At 35.6% G+C, this 22453-nt stretch overlaps 1 protein-coding gene across 4 annotated transcripts in view; it reads left to right on the top strand.

The window, feature by feature from the left end:
• The window catches only part of cyth1b (cytohesin 1b), a 67120-nt gene extending 46252 nt beyond the window's left edge, over window positions 1–20868 (top strand). For all 4 annotated transcript variants that reach the window (XM_084135413.1, XM_084135411.1, XM_084135412.1 and 1 more), the window contains exons 2-13: window positions 2729–2811; window positions 8610–8674; window positions 10272–10338; window positions 10706–10824; window positions 13515–13595; window positions 13701–13813; window positions 14545–14693; window positions 15537–15649; window positions 17862–17940; window positions 18056–18127; window positions 18771–18925; window positions 19593–20868. In XM_084135413.1, the coding sequence (XP_083991539.1) occupies window positions 2729–2811; window positions 8610–8674; window positions 10272–10338; window positions 10706–10824; window positions 13515–13595; window positions 13701–13813; window positions 14545–14693; window positions 15537–15649; window positions 17862–17940; window positions 18056–18127; window positions 18771–18925; window positions 19593–19671 (1175 nt within the window). In that variant the 3' untranslated portion in view covers window positions 19672–20868. The remainder of the gene's footprint in view (window positions 1–2728; window positions 2812–8609; window positions 8675–10271; window positions 10339–10705; window positions 10825–13514; window positions 13596–13700; window positions 13814–14544; window positions 14694–15536; window positions 15650–17861; window positions 17941–18055; window positions 18128–18770; window positions 18926–19592) is intronic.
• The last annotated feature ends 1585 nt before the right edge of the window (window positions 20869–22453 follow it).

The raw sequence follows: 22453 nt of genomic DNA, 5'->3' as shown, positions 1-22453 counted from the left end.
AAACATCCCAGCTGGAGTTCTGCAAGGAAATGCATGCAGTGCATTACTATGGCAACAAAAAGTCGTTCAGAAACATGGCTATCTATGTGGTCAGTGAGGGCGATTGGTGGGAAGGCTGTAGGTTTGGAGGAGGAGGTGTTTTTATCACAATGGTGATATTCTCATCAGCTAATGGTGCTGTAATGTCAGGACCTTGTGGTTTGGGACCTGTTGCTATGGCAGCATGAGATAACCATGACAACCTCACTTTTATGTGACGGTGTAAATGGAACAAGGAATCAATTAGTCCTCCAGATCTCCACGGGCCGCTAGTAGGGTCTCTGTAGATCCTCTGCGGGGTCAGGCTGCCATACGGGCCACCAGGAAGGGATTTAATGAGGTCACATGAAAGGTGAGGGTCGTCATATCATATGACTGAGTGTCTTTATTTTTATTGGGAGGTCAGCTGATCATATGGCTAGGTGAGGTCAGGGTTGACTTTAAATGCCTTTGTCTTAACATTTTGTTGTATATAAGTTGTTTTTGTAAAACGCAAACTCAGAATGTTACACAAACCTGCAATAATGAGTTGTTAAATTACACAAGTATACTTTATATTTCATATCACTCTATTTAATGTCTTTGTTGCTGACCTTTGATGATCCAGTTCAACCATACAAAAATGACTTTAGAAAAACATCACATTTGTTAATTGTTTCCCCCCCATTCTTCTGTAATCGCAGCTGAAAGGTTTGTTTGAGAAGTGCCCTGTACTGTACAGGCGTGGATCTGCATTTCCTTCAGCCTGAGGCTTATTCATTTCACTTTTGGTGTGACCAAAAATAGAACTTTTTTTTTTTTATTAAAAAACAAACAAACAAGCAAGCCCTGCCCAGATGAGAAAACGTTACGCAAAAGTAACGCAACTCATTACTTTTGATAAAAAGTAAGTAAATAACGCAATTAGTTACTTTTTAGGGAGTGACGCAATGTTGAAATGCATTACTTTTAAAAGTTCAACACTGATAATGATGATAATGAATTATGCATAATTTTAAAAATACCTCAATACCTTTTTTAATTAAAAATGTAATATAGTTTAATACTTAAAAAAAAGAAAAGAAAACTAATGTAAATTTTCACCATATATTTTTTGGTGGCATATAGTTAACAATTTAACATATTTTTACGATTGTATTTTATTTATTTTTTAAATTAAAAACTACTAGCATTTTTTTTTTTAAATATAATTTCTTTCAGGTTTTTTTTTCCACGTATTAAAAAAAAGTCACTTTTTAGAAGTACTTCAATTTAACCTAAACCCTAAGTTCATGTATGCTGTATTGATATCTTAATATAATGCACAAAGATAAAGTAGAGTCTTTCTCTGACTGACATCAGCCAAACCAAGCAGAATCAGGGGGATGTTGGCCCACAGCCCGGTATTGAACTGACTGACTTTAGTGCTCTTGAACAAAGCACTTAAACTCAATTGCTTCAGAGAAATCTTTAGATTTATGGACGCAAGGTTCATATGAATTATTTGTCTTCTGCAAATTCCAACATCAGACCTCTCTAGAGCGCATCAGAACTGCTAAACAGAATGGATTTTTTCTGATGGTCTTTGGCTGGTTTGCCAAGGTTGGGAATCAGCAGAGACCTGGCAATATATTATATCAATATCTGGGTCATGTTATGAAAGTATTGAATTTAAAAAAAAAACAATGTTTAGTACATAGTTTTTGAAAACTGTAATATATTGCAATTTTTTACTGACATGTTTCTTTTGATCTTAATTAGACTTCAGTAATTTGTATGAATTTCTTTAATATAAATTAAAATAGAAAGAAAATATTTATATAATACATTACATACATATATAATACATACAATTCATTATATATAATATGTGAAATATGGCTTGGCTATATAATAGACTGATATGTATTTTTGGCTCATGTGGAAGAAAAACAACAACTCCCAGAATGCACTTGCTTCGCTGCCCTATGAGGCCACTCCCAAGCCACGCCTACCGGTTACAGAGGGCAGTATCGGAAGAAATTATACAACTAGGCTACTAGTCGACTCGAAACTGAAAAGACTCATTTTTATTGTTTTATCGTGAGATCCCCCTATCCCCCTATGGGCGGGTTGAAAATATGTGGAACGGCCAAAAAAGCCTCAGATGACGCAAAATTACGATTTTTGCGTCATCAGAGGTTTTTTTCCAGACACACAATACAGAAATCTCTCGTCTCAGGGGGACATGAGGGAGGGAAGCACGGTCATTCAAAAATACTACCGGGTTTGTACTCATACAAAGCTTAATGCTAATCGGTGAAGTATCCCTTTAAGGGAAAAGCATTTAATGAAATGAACAACTTTTTGTTTTGTTCTGAGAACGTCCTGATGTTTTCGATCAGAGGCCCATATAAACAACGCCGCTGTGTTTTTAGCTATTGATTGCCGAGTTGGTTTGTGTCTCAAAGGCAGTGCTTTACCTCAAACAATTTACTACTTTTCTCCTGCTCACAATCTCCACTAGCTCTTTTTTCCTTAGTTGCATTTCCCATCTTTTTACATCAGTTCTGTTTCTCTGAAAATATTTTGTTAGCCCATGTAACCTTTTTAGAAATGTACAAAAATGTTTGAGTCAAGAGACCGCAGCTTGACCATTTGCATATTTGTGTTTGTTCACTTTTGTACATCTGAATGCTCATTGTTTGCTTTTGTTTGTTTCCTAACAAAGTACCGGACGACCTGACGCCAGAGGAGAAGCAGGAGCTGGAGAACATTAGGAGACGTAAACAGGAGCTGCTAGAGGACATACAGGTAATATCTTCAGATCATTTCTCTGAAGCGGCTGCTTTTTCTGCCTCAAAAGTCATTTGAATCCACTGTAGTTTTGAGCGAGTTTGCTCTTTGAACTGCCTGATGTCTCATTAATTATACTAATTAATACTACCAAATCAACCTTATTCCCCTCTCTCTTGGCCCTGGGCAAGGCAGCTGGAATGTGGTGGATCTGTAGAGAATAGGAATTGGATCAGGGGAGGGACTTCCATGACCCCAGTGGCTACACAGTTTTAGTATACAGGATTGATGGGATGTCCCACCCTGGGATATAGACTGTAACAGCTGGCTCGTGAAGGGGCGGTTATGCTTTGGAGCAGATGGTGCAAGCCAAGTCCAGCGAATTCAATTATGCTGATTCTATTACGCAATTGGAATGTCAACCATTGATGCCCCTCCTGCCAAACACTGTCCCCTTCGTCTCTTAAATGACTTAATCAATCATGTAAACCTTCAAATGAAGTTTGTTGGCATATCTTTGGCATTCATCTTTGCCACTAACTGCCAGTTCCATTCCAGTCTCCTGCTATTTCCTGATTGCCCTTGAACTGAAGGAGCCATCAGAAGAGGAACAATCTCTCTCTTTTAGAATAGTCATATCTTTACTCTTCTCAAATTAGACGTGTATTTATTTTCTAAAATTTTTGTTCTATTTTGTGTGTTTTTTTAACTTAGAAATTTGTTACTTTGTTTTATTGCCAAATATGATGGCAAAAATACAGTAAAACAATATTATTACAATTTAAAATAAATGTTCTCTATTGTAATATATTTTAAAATGTAATTTATTCCTGTGATGCAAAGCTGAATTTTCAGCATCATTACTCCAGTCTTCAGTGTCACATGATCCTTCAGAAATCATTGTAATATACTGATTTGGTGCTTAAGAAACATTTCTTTAATATTCATTTCATTTATATATTTTTTCCTAATTATTTGATGAATAGAAAGTTCAAAAGAACAGCATTTATTTGAAACAGAAATCTTTTGTAACATTATAAATGTCTTTATTCTCACTTTTGATCAATGTAATGCATCTTTGCTAAATTAAAGTATTAATTTAAATGAAATCTTAATGACCCCAAACTATTGAACAGTAGTTTTTCAAAATATTTGTGAAAAGTACTTTTCAAAGCCTTTTTTTTATTATTATACTTTAAAGTAGGGCTGTGCAATGATTAATCGCATCCAAAATAAAAGTTTGTTTACATATATTTGTGTAATGTGTATAATTATTTTGTTTATATAAATACACACACATGCATGTATATATTTAAGAAATATTTGCATGTATATATATATATATATATATATATATATATATATATATATATATATATATATATAAATCTTAAATATATGCATGCATGTGTGTGTATTTATATATACAAAATAATAAGTTTCACTCTCTGCTGAGCATTTGTGGTGCCATAACAAAGTCAGTAAAAGCTCAGCTTTATTAATTTTTTTATTTCATTGTTGAAAAATGTGTCTGGCTGAGTAAGATTCCTGGGAGTGTCATGATGAACATGTAGCAGAGGATTTGTCCTGTGTGGAGAGATAGACAGTAGAAGATGAGTTAACTGGAGCGTTATAAGACCTTCACATGAATGGAGGTTGTGATGGGTCATGATCATAGAGAACTGATTGAATCAGCTCAATATAGCAGACCACCTCTAGACCCTCTTACACTCTTAATGAAGGAGCCATGTGATGCTGCCCGCCAGCAGACCCTCTCTCTGACCTGGAACACACAAGTCTTCCTTCGGGCAGTACAGCATTCACGATGGGTCACCATACCAAGATTTCAGGGTTCAGAATTTCATGTTTTTTTTATACCAAAGCATTCGAATAGATACCGAATAAGCTGTTGAGCACAGTCCTTGGAGTATTACTCCAAATGTCCTTGCTTTTTTTTTCTTTTTTTTTTTGTAATCAGTATACACTCTTTCTCTCACATACTAAGTTATGGTCTGATCTGAATCAGGTCAGCTCTGCAGTATTATTAGTCCTCTCAAGTGAAAGAGACTAGACAGAACTTTAGCTTTCATGTATAAGTAAACATCTGTTATTTCCCAGAGTGCTTCTGATTTTCACTACAATAACCAGTGAGTTTGAAAATCGATGTTAGCCTGTCTGAACTAAACGGTTTTTGTTCGCGCTCACTGAATCCGATGTGTTCAGACATTCAGCAGATCCAATCTGTCTCTGTCTTTTGTGTTCGTCACCGAAGGCCTTGTGCGGTTATTGATGATACTGTCGTCTATGTCAGTCCAATTAGGGATAGCCGGAGCTGATCGATGCTGTGTGTGTGAGAGCACGTCTCTGGATTTTAAGGTAGTCTGACATTTGCAGCTCTTGAGTTTGGAGTATTGGCTGTTGGGAAATGAGGTTAAAAGCAGTGGTTAGAAATAGTAGTGGTTTGTTCTTTTCTGTTCATGTCATTTTCATTTATTTGAGGTGTTAACAACAACAACAACAAATTTTATATATTTTTTTCCTAATACAGTTTGGCTCCCATTAAAAGCTGTGTATTTTTTATATATTTTTTGGACTGTATTAAAGCATAAAAATACCATACTACTGTATGTTTGCAGAGTTGTAGGAAACATGCTAAGTTCAAATACTTGTTTCTCTGAAACACAATACTACAGCCAGTTGTTCTACTTTGAAATGTGAAATGTCGGTTTTTGTTTTGGTCTCTGTGACTCCGCCCACTGCCACAATAGTATTTCGACACCCCGGTTTGCCAGTTAGTGGAAAACACAGCGATGGAATCCAGTAATTTAGTCTCCAGTACCAAGTTCAACCGCTAGCTGTCAATATTACAGTGCACTTTTAAAGCCAAAGTGATCTTTTGATTTTAGTTTTTTTTTAAACACATTTTATAAATTTTTCCTAATACAGTTTGGCTCAGTTAAAGCGATAGTTCGGCCAAAAATTAAATTGTTGTCGTCATTTACTCACCCTCAAGTTGGTCCAAACCTGTATGAGTTCCTTTCTTCTGTTGAACACAAAGAAGATATTATTTTGAAGAATGTTGGTAACCAAACAATTGATGGTAGCCACTGACTGTCTGCCATAGTATTTTTTTTCCCCTACTATGGAAGTCAATGGCTACCGTCAACTGTCTGGTACCAACACCTTTTTAGTGATCATGTTTTCTTTTTTCTTTTTTTTAACTCATTTTGAAACGGTTTGACTCAGTTAGTGATCTTATGTTTTTTTTAAACAGATTTTATATATTTTTTCCTAACACAATTTGACTCTCAATTAATGCCATAGTGATCTTATGTTTTACTTTTTAAACCATTTATATCTGTATTATTACTTTTCTTGATACAGTTTGTTGTTGTTGTTATTATTCATATTATTTTTCCTAATACATTTGGGCTTAATTGTTGAACTTTATAGGCCCTGCAGAATCTGCTGATTATTATTTATTTATTTTCACATTTTCTACAGTTTTTTAGGGGAGAAAATCTGGAAAAAATGGAATGTGTTAAACGGAGCTAAGAGTACTACACTCTTACTAGAAGCATGAAGCTATTGGCCAAAATATTTTGTAAACGTAACCACAAGTGGTGGGAGATGTGTATAACTTTGTGTCTATTAAAAATGGGAAATTATAATGGTAGGTATAAATGTAATATACTAAATAAAATATAGTGATTAACCAAATGGTGCCAGGTGTCCTCCCTGATACCAGTTGGACAATAAGTAAATTGCTCATGTAATATTTGTCTAATGGAGATGAAGTGCTCGATTAAAGTGACCGAAATGCCACGCTCAACCTCTTTGTCTCCATAGAGTCATTCCGGACAGTCCTGGTTCACTCTCGGTCCAGCTGGAAAATTCTGGCTGTTGCCAAGAGACAGAGGAAGACATTAAATGCACTGCATAAGGATAAAACGAATGGAAAAGTGTGGGCTGACAACTTGTGGCATTTGTTTACATGTTACCTTTAAATGGCAGCTGTTGCCTAGCAACATTCAGATAGAACATCATTATCATGACCACTTTAATCCATCTTTGTGCCCACTGACATCTTCCCTGCTCTGAGTTGGAGTTCAGAGAAACTTTTAGTCAGTTTCACTGGACTATTTGTTGTGACTTTCTGGAGACATTTTTAGACTTTTTACATTACCCTTCACAGATTTGTGGTGGACCAGATTAATAGCATAAATAACATCCAAATTTTTCATTCATCTTGTATTGTATTCTCTATAAATCAGTGATTTCTTTAAAGGGATAGTCACTCTCATGTCGTTCCAAACCCATAAGACTTTTGTTCATGTTCGGAGCACAAATGAAGATATTTTTAATGAAATCTCAGAGATTTCTGTCCCTCCATTGACATTCTTTGCAACTACCACTTTGACGCTTCAAAAAGTTCATAAAGAGGTTGTAAAACGAATCCATATGAGCGGTTTAGTCCATATATTCTGAAGAGACACGATTGTTTTAAATGATGAACAGACTGAATTGATCAGTGAACATAGACAGAAGCTCAACCGTACTTGCTTGACGCGCGAGAATAAACCTCATTGGTTCTTGCTGAAGCTCAAACGTGCTGCGTAACACGAGAATGCTATGCAAACATGCTTGAGCTTCCGTTTACCACAACTGATGTGTGAGTTGATGAATGTTTACATGAAATAAAAGCCGAAATTCAATCTGTTCATCATATAAAGATCATATAAAGTGATCGTGTCTCTTCAGAAAATTTGGACTAAACCGCTCAATTCATATGGATTAGTTTTAAGATGTCTTTATGAACTTTTTGAAGCATCAAAGTGGTAGTTGTGTAGCTGTCAATGGAGGGACGGAAAGCTCTCAGAATTTTCATTTTTGCGTGATGTAACCCTTTAACACATCGCCTGCACCGCAGTCATATAGTGAGGTTTCGGGTCATGCACACACTCTGAAAATGTATAGCGAAGGAAGGTCAGATGTTAAAAGCGTACTTACTTGACCTTACCAGGTGCTATAGCTCGAGAGGGATGAAGTGTTAATGCAGAATGCATCGAAAGGGCAAGTGTGTGCGCGCACGTACCCTTGGTGGATTGGTAATATGAGTCTTATTGATCTGTGCCTGAGCTTCTTCAGGAAGATGGATTGCTGTTGTTATGACACACACACTGACTATACATGCTTACAGTACACACACTTACAGTCTTGCATGTGGATACTAGTACAGTATAATTCACTTTATAAAGACAAAAAAGTGCATTGACTATAATACATCGGCTCACCTGCATTCAAAACACTGCTCCCATTAGTCACCAGTATCTGAACACCGAAATGTCTTAGTTTAGACTGTAGACTTTTGCTTAAATAGTTAAATGCATTTAAATATTAATAAAATAAATTAAAACACTGGTGGGAAGATTATATTTAGGATGGATGGATAGATAGATGCTCGCACACACACACACACACACACACACACACACACGCATCAATGTACTCTTGCTCATATACCCTCTTGATCTCTGTCATCTTTTATCTCTCTCCCCCTTCCCTTCCCCCTAACAAACGCTACTTCATCTTGATATCTAATGCAGGTGTCATACTGTGCCATGATTGAATGTTTCATACTCTTGATAATCATATTAGATATTTATGATCCTCTGTGTGTTCATTTTATGAGATTCAAGGCTCTCCATCACTTCCTGTGGCAGGCTGACTTTTAGAGGACCGTCAGAGGGCAGCCCCACCTTCAGTTCTCCTTTAACTCAACCATGTTTTCCTTCTCTTTTTTTTTTTTTGTATAGCGGCTCAAAGATGAGATAGCAAAGGTGACAGATGAGATTGAAAGTCTTGGCTCCACTCAAGAAAGGTAAGATGGGTGATTCTTTTTTTATTTGAGTCAACATTAAATCAAAATGGGTTTTTTATACATTTTCTGGTTTGATGGATAATGATCCATTTGCCAAGATCAGAACTCGTTTCATTTGGAAATATGTTACACTATCTAAGAAAAATGGCTTGCGAAAGCTGGTTTGTGTTTATGCTAAAGGAAATATCCGCCTTCAACTGGTGTTTGCTATCTGATTCTGCCATATTTACACACACAGACACTCACAAACACACATTCTCCATTTACTCCCGTCCCCTGTTTGAATATTTAATAACAGTGCCCCCTGCGGGAGGGGAGGCTGGTGAATTATGTACGGCTCTTTTGGTAAAAGGGGGGTGTAATTTGTGCAAATTGACTGAGATGTGTTCAGGACTTTGCAAGAATGTCTGAACAGTGCATTATGGTCATACAGTATGTTCAGTGAGTTTCCTTCATAAAGGAAAAGCATTTCAAACAGGATGTGTCTTAATGTTTTAATGCAGTCTGAGAGGACCGAGTTGCACTGCTTTTCCTTTGTTTTTCTATATTACATGCACTAGTGTTTGACTGTTGCGTTTGCGTCTTTTGCAGCGTCTCGCACAACATGTTAAGTTAAAAGACTTGAACTTTTAAAGTCGGCAGGATATGTAAGTTGCGATAGTCTTTTCTTCCCTATTGTGGCGTACATCAGAGTAAAACGGCTTCTTGAATGAGAGAAAATGTAGGCGTCACTTGATTTTGTCCATCGGGAATTGATTGGATCATTGTTATTTGCTATTGCTATGATCTCATGTGAGTGACAGTTTGTCCCGTCCTCACGCTAGTAAACGCGTCCTAAGAGAAGAGATGACGTTGCAAGAGGGCTTATTTTGATTAAAGATTAAGAGGGCACATGAATAAAAAAAATAATAATAATGGGCATGGATAAGTCATTTAAAACAAATACAGCTATATTCCATTTAAAAAAAAAAAAAGATTTGTCAATTTTGATTTCGAGGTAACATTAAAAAACGTATTGAGAACTTGCGTTTTTCCATTCCACTGCCCTTGTCTTAATGCAAAACTGCATTCTGTGAATGACCCCTTATACTCTCTGACTGCATTGACCCATATTCCCAGACCGAACAGAATTGCTCTCAGAATATACATCAAACTGAATCAGCCTTTCAGGCCCATTCATTATACATGACGCATGATCCCACTGGGATCCCACCGAACACTTCACAGGAATGCTCACTTTGATTCACATGAGAGCCATTGTGATGGAAGAAAGCCATTTTCAGAAAGTGTTTCCCTCCTTTTATGAAATTCTTCTGTCGTTCTTTGTTCCTCTTCCCCCTTAAGTCATGTCACATGGCCACAATGGAAGGTACAGTAGTGTGTGGCCCCTTTTACAGGCTGTGGCTTCTAATTGTACATGTCACACCACCATCCAAGTGTGCATTTGGCTGAGTGGATAGTAATGATGTCATTATGAAGCCCTGACATGGCGTGTGAGTTGTAGGTGTTGTACATTCCCAGAGATTTAGTTTTAGTTTACAGCTGTCGAAAGAACCTACCCAGCGCTAATAAAGCCCTCGTCTTTCTGTGTTTACAGAATAAACATGCAGCGGAGTAAACAGATTGCTATGGGCCGCAAGAAATTTAACATGGATCCCAAAAAGGTAAACAAGCATTGGGGTGAAATGCATTGAAGTTTTCTAAATCATAGAGATTACCTGATATGCTTTGACAAAGAAGATGATCTCCATTACATAAAAGGCACTTCCATTTTGCATTTTTAAACCTTTGATCTTGTGTGGAGGCACAAATTATCATAATCACACAAGTTTTGTCACCAAGCATTATGCAACCACACCATTTCCAATTCATTTCCATAGATCCAGCAGAATCCAAACTCATAGGCTAAAGTTCAGAGAGCAGGAAAAGAGTAAAGGAAAGAGATTTTTAATGTACTTTACCAACAGGAAACTGCAATTATAATGCATGCATGTAGGATGTTCTTTATGCTGAATGTTGTATTTTTCTCAGGGTATTCAGTTCCTCATAGAGAATGAATTGCTGAAGAACACTTGTGAAGATATTGCTCAATTCCTCTACAAGGGTGAGGGCCTCAACAAGACAGCCATCGGAGATTATCTGGGTGAAAGGTAAGAACAAGTTCTGCACTGAAAAATGTTGCTGGTCCATAAAAACTCCTGAAGTCTAGATATCCAGGATTTCTGGGGTCTGGAACATTTTCTTTTTTTTTTCTTTTTTTTTTTAAAGGAATGAATACTTTTATTCAGCAAGGATGCATTAAATATCTGTCACTTTTAATGCATCGATCAAAAGTGAGACATTTATAATGTTACAAAAGATTTCAATTTTACATAAATACTGTTCTTTTGAACTTTCTATTTGTCAAAGAATCCTGAAAAAATGTATCACAGTTTCCAACATTGATAATGTTGGAATCATTTCTGAAATGTTTCTTGAGCACCAAATAAGCATATCAGATTTCTGCAGGATCATGTGACACTGAAGACTGGAGTAATGATGCTGAAAATTCAGCTTTGCCATCACAGGAATAAATTAAATGTGTAATATATTAAAATAATAAACAGTAATTTAAATTATATATATAATATAATTATATATATAAACCAATCTCACTGATCCCAAATTGTTTTTGCAGTTGTCAGCAATCAAAAATTCAGATTTAAAAGCGTTCACACATTTATTGCTTTTTTTGCAAACACATTGATTGGTTGCTTTACATATAGACGTATATATACATACAGGATAAGCTGCATTGTGTACCAAATGTTTAGTCAAAGTTCTGGCTATGCAAGACTACATGCAACCTACATGGCCTTAATAGACTGTCATGTTCTTTCAAACATAATTTACCATTGAGCGTAACTAGGTTAGTGGAAGTTAAACAGGTTTTGGCTTTGTTAAGGTTCTGAATTTGCTATGTCTCTAATCGGAGCTCAAGGGAGGATGACATCACCGATCGTGAGCTGGTCCTCACTGACCGCAGTAGTCTGTCAAAGGCCATTATCTACTGCATCAACATGGCCTGTGCCCATGTGAAAGTGCTGTTTTGCAGTAAGGGTCAGCTTACGTTTTTATTGATGGACTGAAATTCAATGTCAGTGCCAGGCCATCAGGGACCTATCAGAGCAGGAAGGAAAGGTATATAGTTTGTGCGCGTCTGCATGGGGAGGATTATTTTCCTCTCTCAGTGTAATTATAGATATGCGCGATTGCACTCAAATTTGAGGGGTAGTTCACCCAAAAATGAACATTCTTCCATTTATTTACTCATCATTTCATGAATAATAATGATAGAATTGTAATCTAGTCTGTACCTATACCAGTCAAATATTGTGGTTTTCTCTACCAATTTCAGTACCAAAGCAAAAACTGTTGAATTAAGTATTTAAAAAAAATTCTTGTCTGTTGGTTTTCTAATCACTGTCAGTCATCGCAGTTTCCGATTCAGTCGTGCATTTAAATACGATTGTCAATCCAGAAACGTTGCAGTGTACTGAAAAATCTAAACTTGTATTCAGATTGGGAATGGGTAATAAACAGAAAGCAAGAGAAGAGCCTCCCTTTATAATCACTGAATTCTACACTCTCACAAAAACATCTGTTATAATAAAAAAAGCTGTATGAATCTCTTATTTACATGGTATTTGGTTAAATTGGTGGACACTCACTTCAGTGTTTGGGAAAAGCCCGTAAAAGTCCTGGCAGAAAGCGATGCATAAGGATGTAGTGTAACGACGCCCAGTTCCAGGAATGCACTAATATTTTGTTGGTAGTACCAGTTTGCAACAATTAATAGTTAACACTAAGTTGTTAACACTTCGGAAAAAATAATAATTCGTCGTTACACTACATCCTTATGCATCCCTTTCTGCCAGGACTTTTACGTGCTTTTCCCAAACCACTGAAGTGACGTCGACGACCGGGTTAGCAGTAGCATGAGCCATCAGGCAAGTGTTCGTTAAATAAACTCCTGATGTACTTACAAACTTTCCAATGCCTCGTTTTATGAGTACAGAACCTATTTGTACTACTGTATAAGTTTGGTACCATTCTGGGCATTAGTGGGGTAATTTACGAGATGCATCATAGGATCCATTAGCGCCTGCACTAAGCCATTCGACTGATATCTCTGAATAAGCTCTAACGTTTGGCTCGAGGTCATGGTGCAAAGGACCCTAGGTTGATTTTACTCCGAACCATCCCTTTAATCAGTCAATAACATTATTTCTCCAAATGCAAACGCATTATTTTCTCTGTCACCTGAGGAAAATCAATGGTGAATCCCGGGATCATCTCTGAAGTGTGGTCACGGCAGTGCAGAGCAGGATGAAGGAGTGTAAGAGTATAGAGCTTAATGGACAGACCGCCAAAGTGGGTTAATGCATTCACAGCTCGTTGATATTATCGACATGCCCCATTTCCTCATTGAAGAAAGGGCTAGTTACACACGGACGGTAATCCCAGCCGTAATCCCCCTGTGGGATTTAATGCCCATTGGAGACGTCTGAGAGGAGGATCATAGCCGTAATTCTGTTCACACTGTGAACACCGCATGTTTTATAACAGTAGACATGATTTTCAGTGGCACATCTGCTTTTTATCTGCCTTTTCTTCACAAATTTCTGTAATTAATTTATTAATTTAACAATATTCGTTTTCTGCCTTGTCTGCATTGGTATTTCCTGAAGGAAATACAAATCTGATTGAGTCTTTTCTCCAGATGTCGCTGTAACGTCATTGCTGTTCATCTAAGAATGAATCTCCTGTTGATTGAATTAATTTTAATCTTTTTTCCCAGGGATGAATTCAATATTCAGGTTCTTCATGCCTTTGTGGAGCTGCATGAATTTACAGACCTCAACCTGGTTCAGGCACTCAGGTGACAAAATATAGATCTGTAGATTATGCAGCATAAATTCATTAGATATCCTCATGTCATTGTGATCTCATAAATTGAGTTAATTTCTTCCCATGCTCCATGCAGACAGTTCTTATGGAGTTTCCGGTTACCGGGTGAAGCTCAGAAAATTGATCGAATGATGGAGGCTTTTGCCCAGCGTTACTGTCAATGCAATCCTGGTGTCTTTCAGTCCACAGGTTTGTGTGTGTGTGTGTACAATCTGATAGCTTTGCAATAGGGTTTTAACAATATCAAAAATAACTGAGATTTCATAATTTTCAACACCAAAGCAAAAAATAATATGATGTTTTGTTTATATACAGTATCTCACAAAAGTGAGTACACCCCTCATATTTCAGCAAACATTTTAGTATATCTTCTCAAGGGACAATACTATAGAAATGAAACTTGGATATATTTTAGTGTAGTCAATGTGCTGCTTGTATAGCAGTATATATTTACTGTCCTCTGAAAATAACTCAACATACAGCCATTATTGTCAAAATAGCTGGCAACAAAAGTGAGTAGACCCTAAGTGATAATAGCTGTACGTCGTTTAACCAAAACTGCTTTTTACCCCAGAGTGCCTCTGTAATTTCCCTACACCCACACCCACTCACTTTTTAGGGCCTGTGAGGATTAGAAATGCAAGCAACATTTGGTCGAGCACTATTTGGCATTAACTGTTTCTCAGCATGATGTCTGTACAAGAACATTAGCATAGCTCCTGCATTTGGACATCAATTAATTCACTACATTTGGGCCAGTTCCTCCATGTAAACTTGATTATGATTCAGATGAAATATATCTCACACAAGCCTGGTGTTTGTCACTAATCAACAGCGGAGAATTTTTTTTTCCTGAGTGTTGGTAGAAAAAAAACTCATTTAAAAATTTGAATGCTGAGGTTTCTCAATTTCCTTTGCAGATACATGTTATGTGCTTTCATTCGCAATCATCATGTTGAACACGAGTCTGCACAACCCTAACGTGAAGGACAAGCCGTCTGCGGATCGATTCTTTTGCATGAACAGAGGCATCAATGATGGAGGAGATCTGCCAGAAGACCTGCTCAGGGTCAGTGTCCCACATCCAGGTTTTTTTGTTGTTGTTGTTGTGTTTTATATATTTTAATATTATATAATTATTTTTCACTTTTAGGTTTTCATTATTATAATGATAATAATAATTATTATTTTATTGTGAACTTATTTCATATATATACACACACACAGTACTGGTCAAAGTTTGGAAACATTACTATTTTTTATGTTTTAAGTTTCTTGTGCTCACCTAGGCTGCATTTATATAAACAAAAATACAGAAAAAAACCCCCAGAAATATTGTGAAATATTACTATTTTAAAATAATGGATTTCTTTTTTTTAATATACTTCAAAATATAATTTATTTCTCTGGTGCAAAGCTGAATTTTCATCAGCCATTACTCCAGTCTTCAGTGTAACATGATCCTTCAGAAATCATTCTGATTAATGGCTGATGAAAATTCAGCTTTGCATCACAGAAATAAATAATATTTCAAAGTATATTAAAATAGAAAACCATGATTTTGAATCTTTAACAATATTACAGTTTTTCTGTATTTTTGATCAAATACAGACTTGATGAGCATAAGAGATTTCATATATATATATATATATATACACACGTATATGTGTATATATATATGTGTGTATGTATGTATGTATGTATGTATGTATATATATATATGTGTATGTATATATATGTGTATGTATGTATGTACAGTGTATATATGTTTTACATTTTTATTTTAACTGCTTGTTTGACTGATCATTGACAGATTTAAGCCATTTATTTTTTCAATGTATTTTTGTTAAAATTTATGCTTGTAGTGCTGAAGTGTTTGAAGTACTAGAACTCAAATTAAACACTCCTGCAGAACCTGTACGAGAGCATTAAGAACGAGCCCTTCAAGATACCTGAAGACGACGGCAACGACCTCACGCACACGTTCTTTAACCCAGACCGCGAGGGCTGGCTGCTAAAACTGGGTGAGTGAGCGTTTGTCTGTTCAGAAGATAAAGAAGTAAGTCAACGATACATGGCCCTTAACAGGCCTTATATACACTGCCCAGCCAAAAAAACAAAGTGGCTGTATGGATTTAAATAGGCAAATGCTTAAGAGTCTATGATTGTATCATTATTGCAGTGATTATTATGTTACAAGATCTTGACCAAAAATTGATCCACCTATTGATTAAAAAAAATGTTTTGGTCAAGTTCTTATATTGACGATGCAAGAGTCAAGCACTCTTCACAAAGCACAAAGTCTCCTCCAGCACATCCCAAAGACTTTCAATGAATGGTCTGGATTCATGTGTGAAAATGATCCTTCATGGGAGGGACCCAACCATTGAGCCTGACGAATCTTGACATTGTCATCCTGGAATATGGCCATGATGTGTCTTCCTACATGGTTGTTCAAGAAATGAAAAGCTACACACTCCATCAATTAGGAACAGAGGAACTGTTGCCAAACATATAAGATGCTAGAAACATAATAATCACTGCAATGATGATCCAATCATGGACATTTTTGTATTTAAATCTAAATTTAAATCTTTTTTTTTTTTGTCCAGGCAGTGTATTTTTCTCATGCCCCAGTGTCTCATGAACTTAAAAAGTCGATTTATTTGATTTAATCAGAGCTGTGAATTGAAAGTCTTCCATTGTGTAACGTAATAGCCAAGAAGCACGGGGCCAAATGCTTTATATTCCAAAGCTAATCTAAAATAGCTGATGCAACATCCTTATTTATCTGCATGCTACTCATATTTCAGCTCAGCCTGGATTTTTACACCAGGCTGACACACACAAGTATTTTATTACAGCCTTTTGTTACGATATTTTTCAGATTTTCATGGTTAATTTCATTGTTTTCTTTCTTTCCACGTTTGTTGTGTTTCTTCAGGAGGTATGTACTGGTTTTCTTAGCTAGCCCATTAAGCTATGCTTCCAGGTGCTTTGCGCTTTCATTTACTCCTTTTGTTTGTTTACAAATTTTATTTAACAGATATTTCATTTCATCAAAATGAAATTTGCCTCATTTGAGTTTAAACTGGTGTGGTGTCGCTGCGCTGTTGTGCCGTGCTCATGATGTTTGTGAGACTCTCAGCCAGCTTTCTCCGTCTTCTTGAAGATCAACTTGTCTGTTAAGATGTTTATTGGTCTCTACTGCACACATGTGGTCAGTTGAAGTACTGCCTGCTCTGCAGTCTTTAAATGCTACATGATGCATACACGTACAAGAAATAGACTGTGTTTGCCTACAACAGGGAAAGCACAGGAACTATAGGAGATGATTTACAGCTGATATATGTGCAGTTTAGAATTACATGTAAAATGATGGAAGTGAGAATAAAAATAGAAAAAGTCATGGCGGTTGAGTAGTTCATTTGTCAGACTTTTAGTTTTTATTATTATTTAGTTAACATACTTTGATTAACGTTTGATTAATATGCGGTAATTTTATATTTTTATTTTTTGTTTTATCACTTTATCACAGAGAAAATAATCACTTGGTTATCACTTAATAATAATAATAATAATAATAATAATAATAGTAGTAGTAGTAGTAGTAGTATTTTTTTAAGTTTTATTATTATTATTTAGTTGTTTGATTAACATGCTGTGCTTTTTTATATTTTTTTATTTATATTTTTTTGTTTTATCCATACTTTTAATTTGTATTATTATTGACAATAAAAAATAATAATAATTATTATTTTTATTATTACTCTGATTATTACCAGTTTTAGAATTTAATGCAAACCATTCTGAAGGAATAGTTCACTCAATTTTTTTTAAATATTGTCATTTAGTTATTTACAGCATTGCTATATTAATGACTGCTATTGTTCGTAAAGTTAGATCTCATAGTCTGACCCTGTGCCTCAGAAAAGAGAGACTTGCATCCATTCCTACATTCTGAGATTTATTTTATATAAGGCTCATTTGATAACGCATTCTCTTACTAATTTGGTCACACTAACACCTTAAGCTTGTGCCTGATTCAGTGGTTTTGGTCTAACTGTGTATTTTTGATGAGCCCTTTCAGCTGTCCATCTGCTCATGTGAGTTCCCACATGTGTCTGTCTGCTGTGCCTCAGTCCTCATCTTGCCATGTGTCTCTGCTGCTCACCACAATTATTCTTTACTCATACAGACCTCAGCGACGGCGTTCTTAACATACTGTCTGATCCACAGGTGGACGGGTGAAGACGTGGAAAAGGAGATGGTTCATCTTGACCGACAACTGTCTGTATTATTTTGAATACACCACTGTACGTAAACCTGCTTTGGTGAAGTTCAGTGATTGGATGATCCAGTGGTAATATAACTCATCCGTCGTGTTCTCTACTGTGGTCACATGTGTTTCCTCTTCTGCCTGTGTTTCAGGATAAAGAGCCAAGAGGGATCATTCCTCTGGAAAATCTCAGTATTAGGGAAGTGGATGACTCCAAGAAGCCAGTAAGCTTCCTCGTGCTTTGCCATCTATATTTCATCACGTTTCAGTTACTTTGTATTAGTCATGGTGGTTGAGAAGTTGATTAGTATTAATTAATTTATTTTTTTACTTTGTTTGATTTTTATTCTTGCTTTTTAAGTTTTACTATTAACTGTATTTATTTATTATTTGTATATATCTTTTGCAACAGTGGTTTAATTAGCATGCTGTGCTTTTATTTTTTATATTTTGATTAATATAATAACCCTTTTAAGTTTTATTGGTATTTCTGTTATTTATTTATCAATTAATTTATTATTTTTTCAGTTTGTTCTCTCCTTTTAAATTGTGTTGTTGTTAATATTTGTATTAACATTAATTATATACAGTATTAACTATATAATAGCATCACTTTTTTTATATTTATATATAAATATTTTATTTTATTTGTTTAATGTTGGCACGGTTGTTCCTTTTCCTCCTTGCATCCCCTTGTTGACCCCTGGAGCTCTATCTAGATGATTTTGAAAATGTGAGTGGTTGTGATTAGCACAAAGGTTACGGGTTGCTAAAATCACTCTCATACACTGGCGCCACTGTTCTCGTAACCTCGGTTTGCTCCAGTAAAATATAAAAGCCTCTTCTAAAGTAGCTCTCTACACACAGAACTGCTTTGAACTCTTCATCCCAGACAACAAGGATCAGGTCATCAAAGCATGCAAGACTGAAGCAGATGGACGGGTTGTGGAAGGAAACCACACATTCTACCGCATCTCAGCGCCAACAACAGAGGAGAAAGAAGAGTGGATCAAAAGCATCAAGTAAGTCCTCCTCTCATCTTGCTCTGATAGAATTTGTAATATGCACAGGGTTATCATTTTGACACAGATTGGTCCTAAACCCAGTTGCAACTTAAATTCAAAGGCTTGAAATAAAGTTCCAGAAACGTTAACATTTCTGAACACTAAAACTGATCTTTACATTGCTGTCCATTTATGTCAGATACTTCAGCTGAATCTATTGATTGATTTTTAATGCATCAATAATGAACATCAAATACAAAAGATACACATTATTATTTGAAGTAAAGCTGAAATAAAATAAGATATAAATATTAGATGAAAAACCTGAATACATTTTTTGAACTAATTGAAATAAAACAAGTTTGTTGAAGTACTAACATTACTAAAACTGAACAAAAAATACAGCTAAATATAAAAATACAATTAAATAGAAACACAAAAAAATGAAATAAAAATGAAAAAGTATTTCAAACAACGAACAAAAATCACAAAACTGAAAATAAAAAAGCTAATTCAAAATATGAATAAATACTATAATAGTTTAAAAATAATACTAAAATAGCACTTAATTCTGTGCATGTGATATAATAGCAAAAATAGTTTGTAATGGTGTAAATTTCCTAGATGGCTCAGTAGTGAGCAGGCTATTTTTTTAACCAAAATGTTCCCTTCTCATTCTCTCCAGGGCTGCCATAAGCAGGGACCCTTTCTATGAGATGCTCGCTGCCAGGAAGAAGAAAGCTTCATCTTTGAAGAGACAGTAGAACCGCTCAAGGCGGCATGGATGGATCTCCGCTTCAAGGCCGCAAAGAGGAAAGAGCAAAGACATGGACCTGGAAAAGGGGCGAATGATAAACGGAAGCCATAACGCTGGATAGGAGCAATTTTTATCTCAGGAATGACCTTGAGTTTTGAAGGTTGTCAGTGCAGTTGGCTTTCTTGGAGGTTGTCTGACATTTATACGTTTAAATCTCATGAACGAACATTATCGTGCACTCACGTACATTATCATCTCAAATCAGCAGGTCTGACTGAATGTGGTGTCTTATTGACCTTTTCTAAGCTTGCTGAAGACATGACCGTTCCTTTCTGTGCTTTGATACATATAAAATGCTAATTGTGCACCTATTTTTACACTGCTATGTACTGTAAATATCTGGGAGGGTTTTGGCCTTGTTTTGTTTGACTATCTCACTGTTTTTCTAATCATTTCTGATCTGCTGTCATATTTATACCTTTTTTTTTTGTTGGCTAGACATTTTTTCACATTTTGCCAAAGTTTGTCTTTCAGTCTTACTCCATGTAATACTGTCCTAAAACCTGAAGTTGAGTGCTTCTGATTCATGAACATGAAATGAAAATATATTTTTTATTTTGATTCTGTTTATTTAGCTTAAACAGTTTTTTTTTAAATATCAGGACATTTACATTGTTCACTGATCTCATAGGTGGCCTTGAACGACTGTGAAATCCAAAAACATTTCAGTAAGTTTGGTTCATGTTTATGGAACAATGTCAAAAATTAAACTACTGACATGAGAGTTTATTTTTTACTATGTTTTGTATTTTACCACATTAAATGTATTGGTTAAATTAACTCATGAAGGCCCCCCACAAAAAAAAAAAAAAACTTTTTTTTTTTTGCTTTATATGCACTGATAATTGAGAGAAAACTCTTAAATGCTAATTTATCAATGCTGTAAATATTTAAACATATAGGTTGTTTTATTTTTTGTCAAAATATACTTTGTGCTAAAGTAAACAGGGTGACGAAAAGGTTTAAACCTGTCAAGTTTATTTCACCATTGCCATGTAACCTTGTGCTTACAATAAAAAAAGTTTGAGCTTTACAAATAACTTTTTTTTAAATTTTATTTTATAAATTATTTTTATTTCTCTGTCTTTAATTTGTGTGGTTTCACCGCTGGCAAAATGGGCTTTCAATAAAACTTGGCTGCCTATGCAGTAGAAAGGCTTTTTTTTTTTTTTTTTTTTGAAATCTGTGCTACCTGATTAAAGAAAACGGAGAAAAAAGGCTGGCCGCTGGTGTCTTGTTCCATTTTGCCAAAAAATGGTAGGAAAACTTCCAACACCCATAATGCACCCAGAGTCAAATACCACTTTGCTTTAGCAGGGCTGCCAACTCTCACGCATTGAGCGTGAGACTCACGCAATTGACACTTTTCACACGCTCTCACGCCACACATCCATTTTCTCACGCACAGAAAAATTGCGGAGCAAAGAGGTACTTTTAATATTAAACTAATTCTCAGCTCTTAGATTCCGTCAATTTTATTACGAAATTCAGACAAAAATACCTTTGGCGCTTGTAAATGTGACGTGACAGATCGCTGAGCGCCTCAGTTCAAGTGCACGTGAACCGATCACCTGTTACTTTTTTATTTAAAGATGCAGTACAACTTACCGAAAGTATACATAATATCGACCAATTAGTGTTTTTCAACCACAGAAAGAGGTCAATATAACAGCAGGAGAACAATTATGTCACATAACCTTACATTTACCTCAGGAAAGCCATTTAATGACCATAGCATGTTAATTGAATAGAAAAAAATAGCTAGAGAGGAGATTTTGCTGAGCAGCACTATATTACATATTTATTATATTTTTACTTATGTCATTAAATAATTGTTATTATAACAAAAACTGCATTATATTTAATTTAATGTTATTTTTAACCTTTAATAATACCAGCAGATTGGGCCCTCTATGTTTACAGCATTAGGTGAGATTATTTTTAAAAATAAAATTTAAAATAAACATGTATCCAAATTAGTCAATATTGAATCAAAATCGGAATCAAATCACAAGAATGGAATTGAAATCTTGAAATTTGTGTCAAGCAATAATATAAACTGTATCCTACCAGTCATTGTACAATGTTGTCACTAAACTTAATAAAATTCTATTTAGTTACCAAATGTTTTGACAATCACAATTACACTTATTGTGATGCAATATTTGTTTTTACCCCCCCCCGACAAAAAAAAAAAAAAATCTCACTCCAAGCTAAACTCAAAAGTTGGCAGCCCTGCTTTAGTAGGAAATTCTTATCAAACTTTGTCATAATGGTGTCGACTCAGACTCAAGAATTCAGAGTAAACTTTAAGCGGGAATAAGTTAGTTTTGGTTCCCAGTGAAGGATCCAGCACGTTGTAGTAGGAAATGCTTACAAGGTGGCTAAAGGCTACAAGGAATTGTAAATATGGAGAGAAAATCTGAAAAACGTGTTTGTAGGCAACATTTCAAACTGGATGACTACACACAGTTTTATGCCAAACGGACAGAAAAAACTGAAAGGAACGGCCGTTTAGCCCTGAAGGCTGAAGCTGTCAAATGTTTTGCTGTTAAACGTGAATTTCTCGGTCCAGGGAACACGGAGAGTGGGTAAACGTTGTTCATTTACATATACTATCGATATTGCTGATTTTCAACCCGGTTTATATCGTTACAAAAGCTACACTTGGAAATAAATTATAAGGCCTTTTACTAAAAACAAATGACTTAATTTGAACAACCAGGCAA

Source organism: Abramis brama (genome assembly GCF_963993115.1).
Source record: "Abramis brama genome assembly, chromosome: 14".
NCBI classification, from domain to species: domain Eukaryota; kingdom Metazoa; phylum Chordata; class Actinopteri; order Cypriniformes; family Leuciscidae; genus Abramis; species Abramis brama.
This window is presented reverse-complemented; position numbering and strand designations above follow the sequence as displayed.